General features: G+C 39.8%; 1 protein-coding gene across 1 annotated transcript in view; it reads left to right on the top strand.

Moving 5' to 3' along the window:
* Positions 1 to 850: 850 nt before the first annotated feature.
* Positions 851 to 12,305, top strand: part of LOC102842243 (acidic mammalian chitinase-like) — a 21,096-nt gene continuing 9,641 nt past the window's right edge. Inside the window, exons 1-9 of the mRNA XM_006865997.1 lie at positions 851 to 883; positions 1,388 to 1,460; positions 5,413 to 5,617; positions 5,960 to 6,016; positions 7,379 to 7,544; positions 9,057 to 9,181; positions 9,824 to 9,947; positions 10,094 to 10,276; positions 11,534 to 11,650. Coding sequence (XP_006866059.1) covers positions 851 to 883; positions 1,388 to 1,460; positions 5,413 to 5,617; positions 5,960 to 6,016; positions 7,379 to 7,544; positions 9,057 to 9,181; positions 9,824 to 9,947; positions 10,094 to 10,276; positions 11,534 to 11,650 — 1,083 coding nt within the window. The remainder of the gene's footprint in view (positions 884 to 1,387; positions 1,461 to 5,412; positions 5,618 to 5,959; positions 6,017 to 7,378; positions 7,545 to 9,056; positions 9,182 to 9,823; positions 9,948 to 10,093; positions 10,277 to 11,533; positions 11,651 to 12,305) is intronic.

Consider the following 12,305-nt stretch of genomic DNA (forward strand, 5'->3'; position numbering starts at 1 on the left):
AGATTGTCCAACACCAGAACTGTTGAAGATGAGCCATCCGTTTGTTCAGCCAACTTCTATCCAGTGCCTTGTCTGTGTCAGGTACTAGGAATCCAAAGATGAGTATGAAACTAAGGGAATATGAAACAGCTACTTCTTAAGAAGGCTGGAAAGATACTCAGTTAGGAAATTCTTGGCTCAGCCCAAGGACCCACTTTCAGTCTAAAGCTGGCAGTTGTCCCTGTACCTGTGCCCTAGCTTATCTGCTTGGCTTAGCTCCAGTTCTGTGGGGTACAGCTGCTGGCAGTGGCAAATCTATGGCCTTGGGGGCAATGAGGTGAGATAAATAGGCCCTAACACCTGCAACACCTGCCTCCACGTAGCACTGACCCACCCTCCCGACCACATTTTACCTTCTTGTCTCCCTCCACTCTAGTCTGTTTATCCTAAAAAGTTAAAATCTAGGCCGCAATGATCTTTACATTTTATGGCCTCCCACACCTTCCAGGATAAAGAGAAAGAGGGAAGATACAAGGTCCACATTTCTGTTACAGCAGCTCTCCTTTCACCATACTTACCTTGGGCTGGAAGAAGGGAAGGGAACTGGCAGCCTCACCATTCCATAGGTCTGTGGCAGCAAATGGGAGCGAGGGGAGAGAGGAGTCTAATTATGCCCCTTTTGTGAACCAAATCCTTATCATGACTTTCATCACTGGTTTTGGGTGTGGGCCCAGGTCCTGCAGTGGGAAACATACATGCTTAAATGAAACTTCCAATATCTCCACCTAGTTCCTAAGGGCTTTTCTGACTTAAGCCCTGTACCTTGGGACCCTGATATTCCAGCACCCTTCATTCTCTTCTTGTGGAGAGAATGTCCCCAGCAGGAAAGGGACTGGGCCTCCAGGTATAAGCAGTTTCTGGGCTGGTGATGGAGCTTTGTGGGTTTATCTTTCCTTGTGGTGGTGGGGGAGTGCTCACTCTTGTGACTCTGGGATGGGTGGACATGAGGGTGTGATAGCCTTGGGGACTTGTGGTCACGAGGTGGCAGCTGTGCTGCTCCCACAGTGATAAAAAGGGGTCTCTTTCTTATAAAGGTTTGGGCCAAGAGAATGAATAAGGCTACCAGTGTGGAGGCATGATGGGAAGGATGCTGCTCTGGGCCTGTAAGTCTTCTACCTTTTTGCTCATATTTCTCACAGGTTGTGAGGTATCCCTGACAATGGGGAGGAACAGCAGAAATCTGTTTCACTGAGGTTTCTACATGGGATTCCTTGCATGCCTCAGACTCTGAGCTAAACAATTTGAGCTCCAACCTTGGAATGATGAACTGGGGCCCTGAAGCTCAGAAACTTAAGTCCCAAAGCCCTTAGGTCCTTGAATCCTGTGTGTCTCCTGGGCTCTAACTGAGGAGCCAGGCTGCAGACTTTATGTGTTTGTATTTTTTGTTTCAGGCTTGGCTGTCTTGCTGCAGGTGCAACTAGGTAAGGAGCAACACAACCTCTGGCCCACACTGTTATCTTCCTAATAGTTACTCCTCTTTCTCTAATGTCTCTCAGCTCTGCTTTTTCTTCTCCCTCCATGATGAAGTCAAGACTAGAACCCTAAGTTGCCAACTTGATTGGTTGGGTCTCAGAATGCCAGAGAGGCAATGAAAGAGCGAATACCAAATTCCTCACTTTATAGATAAGAAAATGAAGGTATGTAGAGGGGAAGTGTCTTTTCCTCTGTTATTGAGCATCAGGATTAAAATTCAGGTCTGGTGCCATTTCTATTACCTATTAGTTTCAGTTCACCACTCATATGCAAGTGCCAGAAACACTCACTCATCTCTACCAAGAAATTTAGAAGATAGCTTACTGGCCAACTAACTGGAAGAAATCCATACTTATGCCCATTCCAAACAAAGGTGATCCAACAGAAAGCAAAAATTGTCAAACAATATCACTAATATCACACGCAATATTCAAGAACAACCATAGAGTTACAAAAAACCCCATAACATGGAAGAACCTGAAGGACATTACGCTGAGTAAAATTAGTTGATTGAATGGATAGAGACTGTATGAGACCACTATTATAAAAGTCAAGAAAATGTGTTCATTTTTATAATGAACTTTCTATGATGGCTACCAAGGGTGGGAGGGAAAGGAGGATTATTTCCTGGGTAGAGTGTAGACATGTGCTAACTTTGGTGATAGGGAAGACAGTTTAAAAAGAAAAAGAAGGAAAAGAGAACAAAGAAGGAAGTTTTTTTTCCCCCCATGTACTGGAAGCAAAACAATGTGAATTTATTTTCTCACACACAAAAAAGCTCATATATTATTTTTGTTTGAGACATGAAGTCCAGGTTGCTATGGCAACATCTTCTGTATTGTTATGACATATTTAATACAGGACAGTCTGACCTCTTATTCCATCTTAATAATTTTATTTTCTCCAATAACATGTCCTCTATAATTAAATGATATTCAGAAATGTTTTTGAAAACTGTCTTCTATAATAAAGTAAATAATTCTGAAGAAAATGCTAAAAAATATATGAATAAATTACTTATGAAAAGTCCTTACAACTGTACCAATAATCAATATCATGATAAATGGAGAAAAGATTGAAGTTTCCAAGGATATCACTTTACTTGCATCCACAACCAACACTCATGTAAACAGTAGTTAAGAAATCAAATAACATACCACACTGGACAAATCTGTTGCAAAATACCTCTTTAAAGTATTAAAAAGTCAAGATGTCACTTTTAGGATTCGGGTGTGTCTGATGCAGCTATGGGACTTTCAATCGCATTATGTGCATGAGGAAGTTGGACGATGAATAAGGAAGACATAAAAAGAATCAATGCCTTTGAATTATGGTATTGGCAAAGAATATTGAATATACCAAGGACTGCTCTGCCTATAAGCTAGTATGCTACATATGCCATTTGAATGAAAGAAATCTATCTTGGAAGTAGTACAGCCAGAATGCTCCTTAGAAGCAAGAATGACGATAATTTGTCTATTGTACTTAGGGCATGTTGTCAGAAGGTTTCTAGAGGAAACCATCATGTCTGCTAAGATAGAGGATCAGCATAAAGAGGAAGGCCCTCAAGAAGATAACACAGTGGCTGCATCAATGAACTCAGACATAGGAGTGATTGTGAAGATGGTGTAGGACCAGGCCGCTGTGTTTTGTTCTTTTGTACATAGCGTTGCTAGAAGTCAGAACTGACTCAATGGCACCTAACAACAGCAACAATATTAGTTTATGTTACCTCTACATCTTTTTAGTTTATCTTTTTGTTTCCATAAATGTTCTCATATTCTTTCTAATTATTGAGCATTGCATTATAAATATGAGACATGGAGACCCACAAAGGAGAGTCCAGTAGAAAATAGTGGAAAGAGAATGAACTTTAGAGTAAGGACTGTCCAGAAATAGTAGATGCACAGTAAATATTTGGCAATTAAATATATAAATGAATTGGCCTTAATTTTAACCTTGCAAATCTGACTAAGTCAATTTTTCTGGGCCTCATACAGAAATAACGATAAATTCAAGGCAAAGTAAAATGTTCGGAGGAGCACAAGAGGTAAACACCATTACATACACAACCTGAAATAACAGTAACAACAATAATCCATGAGTAAATTCATAAATAGACACAGATTCTGAACAGATGTACATATTGATTTGACAGAGCATATTTCTACATATGTGTTTATGAGTATGCTGCAAATATTTCCATGAATATAGTACAGTTTACAGGACGTGAAGTTATGGTAACTTTTTAGCCATAGCCAAACATCTAGCAGGAATGAGTATTTGAGTCTTGGAGCTCAGGAGCAATCTCAGGAGACATCAAAGTCAAATTGGAACAACATATCCCACCAGTAAACTGTGCTACACTCTGCTTGGAAGAGTAGTGACTAACTAGAGTCTTAGAAACTTGTTAATGGCTATCTAAATTGAAACTACTGGTCTCTCCCCACCTGGAGCAAAGAAGAGTGAAGTAAATACAAGATGCAAAGAAATAACTAGTCCAAAGGACTAATGGCCTACGTGAACTTTGACCTGCACAACTATAAGACCAGAAGATCTAGATGGTACCCAGCTCCACTGCTGACTATTCTGAAAGGGATCACAATAGGAGGTCCAATAGAGAGTAGGAGAAAAACGTAGCTCCAAACTCAAAATATAAAAAAGGCCAGGCATACTGGTCAGATAGAGGCTGGTGGAGCCTCTAAGACTATGGCCCTTAGACATCCTTCAATCTTGGAACTGAACTTATCCTGTGGCTCAAGTGTCAGCTAACCAATCAGGCCCATAAGGTGAACAACTCCTTAGAACAAACTAGAATCCAAGATTAAAAGGGCGGCATTTGCTCAGTGATAAAGATCAGAAGGCAGGAAGGGACGGTAAAGAAGAATAATGGAATAGGGAAGACAGAGAGGAAATGAGATGAATGCTGTTAACATTGTGGGGACTGCTACCAACGTCACAAAACAAAAGGCATAAATTTTCAAATGGAAAACCAATTTGCTCCAGAAACGTTCAGTGAAATTACAATAAAGTTTTCTAAAAAAAATAAAAATAGTCCTCTTCTAGAGTTATAAGAAATAAAATTAAAGCAAAATAATGCATGTATATGCTCTAAATAAAGCACCAGTCACATCATATGCCATTTGCCAAATGTAACTAGCCATTTTATTGATAATTAACTTGGACAGTTTCTTATGAAGCTATGCATAGAATCCAGGAAGCATAAGTATTGATTACTCTGATCACCTGCGTCTGTGATGGCAAATTGGATTATACCTTATATGTTGATTGTGGCAAATTGTTATAGTTTTCTAAATCATGAAAGATGTTTAGGTCTCTTCCATAGGCATGGTAACGGAATGTAGCAGCAGCTAGCAAGTATGATTGTTGTTAGGTGCCATAGAATTTGTACCGACTCATAGTGACCCTATGCACAGCAGAACGAAACACTGCCCAATCCTGGAACAATATCACCATTGTTGCCATGCTTGAGCCCATTGATGCTGCCACTTTACTGGTCCCTCCTGACAATATGTTTCAAGTATGAGAGACGAAGTTTGGCCATCCTGGCCTCCCAGGAGCACTCTGGCTGCAATTCTTCCAACGTAGATCTGTTGTTTCTATGGGCAGCCTATGGCACTTTGAATATTCTCCTCCAACACCATAACACAAAAGCATCAATTCTTCTATGGTCTTCCTTATTCAGTGTTCAGCTTTCGCATGCATAGGAGATTACTGAAAATATCATGGTTTGGGTCAGGCGCACCTTAGTCCTCAAGCTGACATCTTTGCTCTTCCATCATGTTAACTCTAAGGTGATCTTTCCTCTTGACGAAACCATTAGCCATTGAAACAGGCAGTTAGTCTTGGATCACAATGACTGCCACTTTCTCTTCTCAGGTTCAGCCTATAAGCTAGTGTGCTACTTTACCAACTGGTCTCAGTACCGACCAGAACCAGCCAAATTCTTCCCCAAGGATGTGGACCCATGTCTATGCACACACCTGGTATATGCCTTCGCCACTATGAATGATAACAAGATTGCTCCCTTTGAATGGAATGACATTGACGTCCTGTATCCTCAGTTCCGAGCTCTTAAAGAACGGTTAGTAGGAATTGAGCTTACAGTGAATAGGAGATGGGGGTGGGAATGGTGAGAGGAATAATGGACAACTTTCATTTTATTCTGAGACACAAAGTCCTTAGTAGATAGTTTCTTTCTGAAAAGGTTGTGTAAATTTCTGACACATGTGATAAACTGTGATGGAAACATTAACATGGGCAGATGGGAGAGGAACATTTGCCATGGGGATTTTAGAAGCTGTATTTGACAGCTGTCTATTCACCAGAGAGTCAAGGATGAGGAGGAGAATTGCTTTCCCAATGTTTGCATCCCACAGATTCACAGAAATCTCTCTTAAATGTTGTTCTTTGTATATTTCTGCAGCAATGGAGATCTGGTCAACTTGCTGGCCATTGGCGGCTGGAACTTTGGCACTCAGAAGTAAGAATCTTTCCATGGCAGGGGTGAGGGTGGAGGTAAAACAAAGTCCCTCAGACTGGATGGGAAGTGATCCAGAGAAAGGAGATGAAAAGGAATTCTTCCCATGGAATGGAGGCTAGCACCTGCAAAGGAAGCTCTGATGTCTGCAGGTGGAGAAAGTGTTGTTGTTATTGTTGTTGTGTATCTTTGAAATCCTAACCTTGAAGTCCTGACCTTTATCTAAAAACGACGGTTAAAATGTCTCCTTCTTAGGGTTATGAGAATTGAATTTTAAGTTCAATGTGGAAGAGGAACTACATTTTCTAGATATTAAGACACTTTCTAATACATGACTCAGTATAAACATAAATAGTACATTATTTGGGTGTGAGAAATGTTTCATTGAGTATATAAATATATATAAAATGTATATATATAAAATCACATCTTAATTTTTGAAATGCTGTTGTTGTTGTTATGTGCCGTGGAGTCGGTTCCGACTCATAGCGACCCTACACAGGGTTTCCGAGGCTGTATATCTTTACGGGAGCAGAACGCCTCATCTTTCTCCCGCGGAACCGCTGGTAGTTTCGAACTGCTGACCTTATGATTCGCAGCCCGATTCGTAACCACTACGCTACCAGAATAGTAAATATAAAAAATGAACACCTTAGATTCAAAGAAATATAGTGTCAAAACCACTGTTCCCTGAGAAATTTCACTATTAATATGCATGCACCTTTTATATAAGGAGCACTGGTAGCGTAGTGGTTACAAATCGGGCTGTGAACCTTAAGGTCAGCAGTTCAAAACTACCAGCTGCTCCGTGGCAGAAACATGAGGCTTTCTGCTCCAGTAAAGATTTACAGCCTCAGAAACCCTGTACAGGGTCACTATGAGTCAGAATCGACTCAATGACACTTAACAACAATAACAACCTTTTATATTATGAATAAATAGATTGATACTATCCTATTGATTTTTAAAATTTTAGTTAGGTACAACTTCCAAGGAAAATATTTCTTTTGTAAACGAGATATACTGAAGAAAAAAAAAATGATAAAAACACATCTGTTGATTAACGTTTTTGTTGTTAAGTGCTGTTGAATAGGTTCTGACTCACAGTGACCCTGTATAGGGTTTCCAAGGAGGGGCTGGTGAGTTTGAACCACTGATTCTGCAGTTAATGGTCTAGTGCTGATCTGACAGCTCCACACCAGGACTCCATATTGATTAACATTGATAGTTTTGAATTCCTTTATGTTAATGGTAAAAATTCAGCAGAAGTTATTATGAAATGTATGATACCAATTGGTATCGAAGTTGATCAAGGGAGGATTCCTGGGGTCTGCTGATGTTATTATAGATGAGCTTTCTGCCTAGATTCACCAGCATGGTCTCCATGGCTGCCAACCGCAAGATCTTCATCTGCTCTGTAATTGACTTCCTTCGTCAACACGGGTTTGATGGCATTGACCTTGATATAGAGTACCCAGGATCTCGAGGAAGTCCACCAGAGGACAAGCAGCGATTTACCATTTTGATTAAGGTAAGAATGGAACACTCCCATGGATCATCTTGTAGAGAAGCTAGTGACTTCGTGGATTTTTTAAAATGAGAGCTGTGTTTTCTGGGGACACTTTAGGTTGCTGTCCTCAGGTTAAGAGGTTTGATTAATTAAAGCAACAGAAATAGATTCTTTCTAGCTAGCTTATGCCAAAAGAGAATTTATTGAAAAGACAAAGTATCTGAAGGAATCCAAGGAAGAAATCCTTGAATTGGGAAGGAGCCATTCTTTATATCAGCCATTCATTCAGTAAGAATTTATTGAGTAACTGTTATGATTCCAGAACTTTACTTTACAGTGTAGCTAGAGCCACAAACAAGACAAACATGATGCCTGTTATGTGGGGCTTCCAGCATAGTGGAGGACACAGACACCCTCCAAATATATCAGATGATTGCAAATTGTGGTTAAGAGCTAATACAACAGTAGTCTTTTGAGAGGAAGTGACATGTGAGATATAAAGAATAAAAAGGATCATGAAGAATGTTCTAAGGCAGAAGGCAAAGGGGTTGGGAAAGATATATATGAAAAAAAATACACATATGACTATGTGTATATATATATGAAAACAAATATATACACACACATATATACATGTGTATATATATATACACACACACATATATATATTATATACACACACACACACACACACATATATGAAAACAAATATATACACACACACACACACATATATATGTGAAAATAAATTCACATACACACATATTTATATATATATATATATATGTGTGTGTGTGTGTGTGTGTGTATGTAAAAATAGTTGTTCTTGTAAGTGCCATCGAGTCAGTTCTGACTCATAGATAGTGACCCTATATAGAATTTCCAAGGAATAGCTGGTGGGTTGGACTATCAACCTGGATACATATGTATAGTTACATATGTTGTTGTTGTTAAGTGCCATCATGTTGGTTCCAACCCGTAGCGACCTTATATAGGATTTCTGAGGAGCAGTTGGTGAGTTTGAACCACCAACCTTGCAGTTCAAACCGACTCTCTAGTCCATTACATTAACCCACAGTACCACACCAGGACTCTCTCTCTCTCTCTCTCTCTGTAAAGGACTGGACTGCCAGGTTTGTTTGAACCATAAGGTTGGTGGTTCAAACTCACCGGCCAGTCCATGGAAACCCTATACAGGGTCACTTTGAGTTGGAACTGACTTGACAGCACTTAACAACAACAACAAGGGCTTAAAAGGGGAGGCCAAAGTGAGAATAGACAAGGCAGGTCCTAGAGTCTCTGCCCATAGAGTTACTAAACGTTCTCTGAAATGGTCTTAAGTATGACTTGGGTTCAACAACTCTTAGTGTCTATTTCTATTGTTTCAAGTCATACTCTACCATCCTGTGTATTACAGGCTGTTCCTAGAAAACAGGGTCTTGCTATAAATTGGAAGCCAATCCAGGAGATGCATATTATAATGCACAGACAATGAAGATGGCCACTCAAATCTACACTTCTCTCTCTCTTCAGGAAATGTTAGAAGCTTTTGAAGAAGAGGCGAAAGAAACTGGACAACCTAGGCTGCTTATCACAGCAGCTGTATCTGCTGGCAAAGGAACCATTGATGCAGGATATGAAATTGCAGAGATTGGAAAGTGAGTGAACTGGATCTCTCTGGACCTCCAAATCTTAGAGCAGAGCTTCCTAAACTTTTTGGTAGAGCTCATAATATCCAACAATTATGTGAACATAGGAGATTTGGGAAAGTCGATACCTTCTATTGTTAAAGAGGTCAGTGTACTTAGTGGTTGGAGATCAAGTAGTGAGCCCTTTGAATTGTCACGATGGTTGGGTGGGATTTGGGGAGAAGAGGAATAGATTTTAGGATTCAAGACCATAATAAATCATTATAATAGCAATCCTTATTAGAAATTTCTTTAGAAAAAGACTTCAAAATCAAGAATATTATTGAAAGCAATAGGAGAGTTACTCATGTGGGTTTCTAATGGTCATCAAAATGTTTCCTCCTGAGACATGTACTGTAACACCCTCCGTTTAATAGACTTTTTGGTTTGGTTTTTCTCTGTGTTTGTGTTAAGGAGATTAAGGAGACTTTCTGCCCAGCCCTGTGGGAGTTATAGAAGATAATATGCTCCCTATAATCCTCCATCCCCAAGGTGGCACATTGGTGGCGTCATAAAGATATCTGCTTGACATAGGCTTCTCACGGCTGCCATTTCTTACTCTTTAGTTGTCTACACCCCCAAAGTCCAGTTGCTCAAAATCTCTTGTTCCAGGCTCCTCGATTTTATCAGTGTGATGACCTATGACTTCCATGGTGGCTGGGACACATGCACGGGACACAACAGTCCCCTGCATGTAGGATCCAAGGACCAAGGAGACTTACGTTATTTCAACTGTGTAAGGAAGATCCTCAAATCATATTCAAAGGGGAGATGGGGAAGGAGTTGCGGAAGGCATTCTCTTTGGGGAACAATGAGCTAAACATTGTCAATCAAATGTGACAAATGTTGGTGAGGAAATAATGTTTTGGTTTCTTTCTTCAGGAATATGCCATGAAGTACTGGAGAGACAATGGGGTCCCTGCAGAGAAGCTCATTATGGGGTTCCCTACTTATGGGAGGACTTTTCGGCTTACCACCTCTGACACCTCAGTCTGTGCCCCAGTCTCTGGAGCAGGGTCATCTGGTCCATACACGCGTGAGGCTGGCTTCTGGGCTTATTATGAGGTAAACTACATAGCTAATTCAGGAGTGCTGGTGGCACTGTAGGATAAACACTGGACTACTAACCATGAGGTCAGCGGTTCAAACCCACCAGTTACTCCATGGGACAAAGATGAGGCGTTCTGCTCCTGTAAAGATTTACAGCTTCAGAAACCCTATACAGGGTCACTATGAGTTAGAATGGACTCAGTGACACCTAACAACAACAGTACATCCAATTCTGGCTTTAAAGTACTCCATGAGAAATTCCTTTACTCTCCAACTTACCCTATTGTCCTTCTTTCCCTGAGTCTCTACACTCTGGTATATCATAATTCTGAGCATAAACAACTTGAAAAAGACAGGTTTAGGGCTCCAGAATTATTTTCACTTTAAAAATAATTCAACCATAATCCTTTTTTCTGGTTTTGAAATGTGTAACCCCATCTTCCCCACAGCCCCAAAGCTATATTGAATTCTAATACTCATATGCACAGCTGAAGAATTTCACCTCCCTAACAACTTGAATTGATGACATTTACTCAAATCCTGTGCTGAGAAGGATTCTGAGACTGATATATGACAGATTAACAGTGTTTACCAAAAACTCAAGCAAAAAGAATGACTACAGCACATATGGTCATGCTGAGTCCAATAAAGAACAATGGAATGAAACATTGCCCAGTACAGCACCATCTTCTCCATCATTGAGAAGCTCAAGTCCATTGTTGTGGCCTTTGTGTATTTTGAGTGTGTTCCAATCCAGGGGGGCTTATCTTGCAGTACTATATCAGACAATATTCTATTGTGATCCATAGGGTTCTTAATGGCTACTTTTCAGAAGTAGATCATCAATTCTTTATTCCTAGTCTATCTTAGTCTGGGAGTTCTGCTGAAATCTTTCCATCATGGGTAACCCTGCTGGTATGTATTGGAAATACGAGTTGCATAGCTTCCAGCATCAGAGAAGCATGAAAGCCACTACAGCATGACAAATTGTATAGCTAGTGGATGATCATGCTTCCCATTTAGTAAATAACTGCTTTGTACTGAATTAGAACTTCATTTTATGTTTATAGCCTGATTTCTGTAGAAACGTGTACCTTCATGTTGTGAAATAAGATCACTTTCTAGAAAAATGTGTGATTAATGTAAATCCCATAGTGTTCTTTTCCCACCTGTTTCTATTTCTTATGTTTCTTCCTGTTTAAGTCCTTTTTCCTCTAATAAATGATATAGATGTGTTCTGTGCTCAACATTGCCTTCTTAATACCCTCATAGATCTGTACATTCTTGAGTGGAGCCACAAGTGCCTGGATTGAAGACCAGAAAGTTCCATATGCTTATAAAGGCACCGAGTGGATTGGCTATGACAACATCAAGAGCTTTGAGTATAAGGTATCAACATTGTTGTTGCTTTGTTATTGCAATTCTATCTTTGAGTCTTGAGTTTATCAGCCGCCTATTTCACTAAGATTTGTGGTTTCAACATGTTAAATATGCAAAGAATGAGGGTAGAACAGCTTCACTATAACTTATCTTTTCTCCAAAAAAGGAAAGCAATATGATTAAATATAATTTAACATTTAATAATATCATGTTAAATGCATATTATAATAAATTGATATATATTATTGTTGTTGGACTTCTGGTATGGTGCTGTAGTATCAGCATTGGTTTTTAAACCATAAGGTTGGCAGTTCAAGCTCAACAACTGCTCCTCAGAAACCCTATAGAGGGTCACTATGAGTCGAAACTGACTTGATGACACTTAATGATGACAACAACATTGTTGTTTGTTGTTGATGACGTTGTTACGTATTGTGGAGTCAGTTCCGACTCATAGTGACCCTGCACAGGGTTTTTGAGGCTGTCGTTGTTAGGTGCCATCAAACCAGCTTCTACTTATAGTGACTCTATATACAACAGAATGATACACTGCCCAGTCTGCGCCATCCTCACATCCTCACAATTTTGCCATGCTTGAGTCCATTGCTGCAGCCACTATAGCTATCCATCTCATTGGGGGTCTTCCTTTTTTTTTTTTTTTCAC

Source organism: Chrysochloris asiatica, unplaced genomic scaffold (genome assembly GCF_000296735.1).
Source record: "Chrysochloris asiatica unplaced genomic scaffold, ChrAsi1.0 scaffold00085, whole genome shotgun sequence".
NCBI classification, from domain to species: Eukaryota; Metazoa; Chordata; class Mammalia; order Afrosoricida; family Chrysochloridae; genus Chrysochloris; species Chrysochloris asiatica.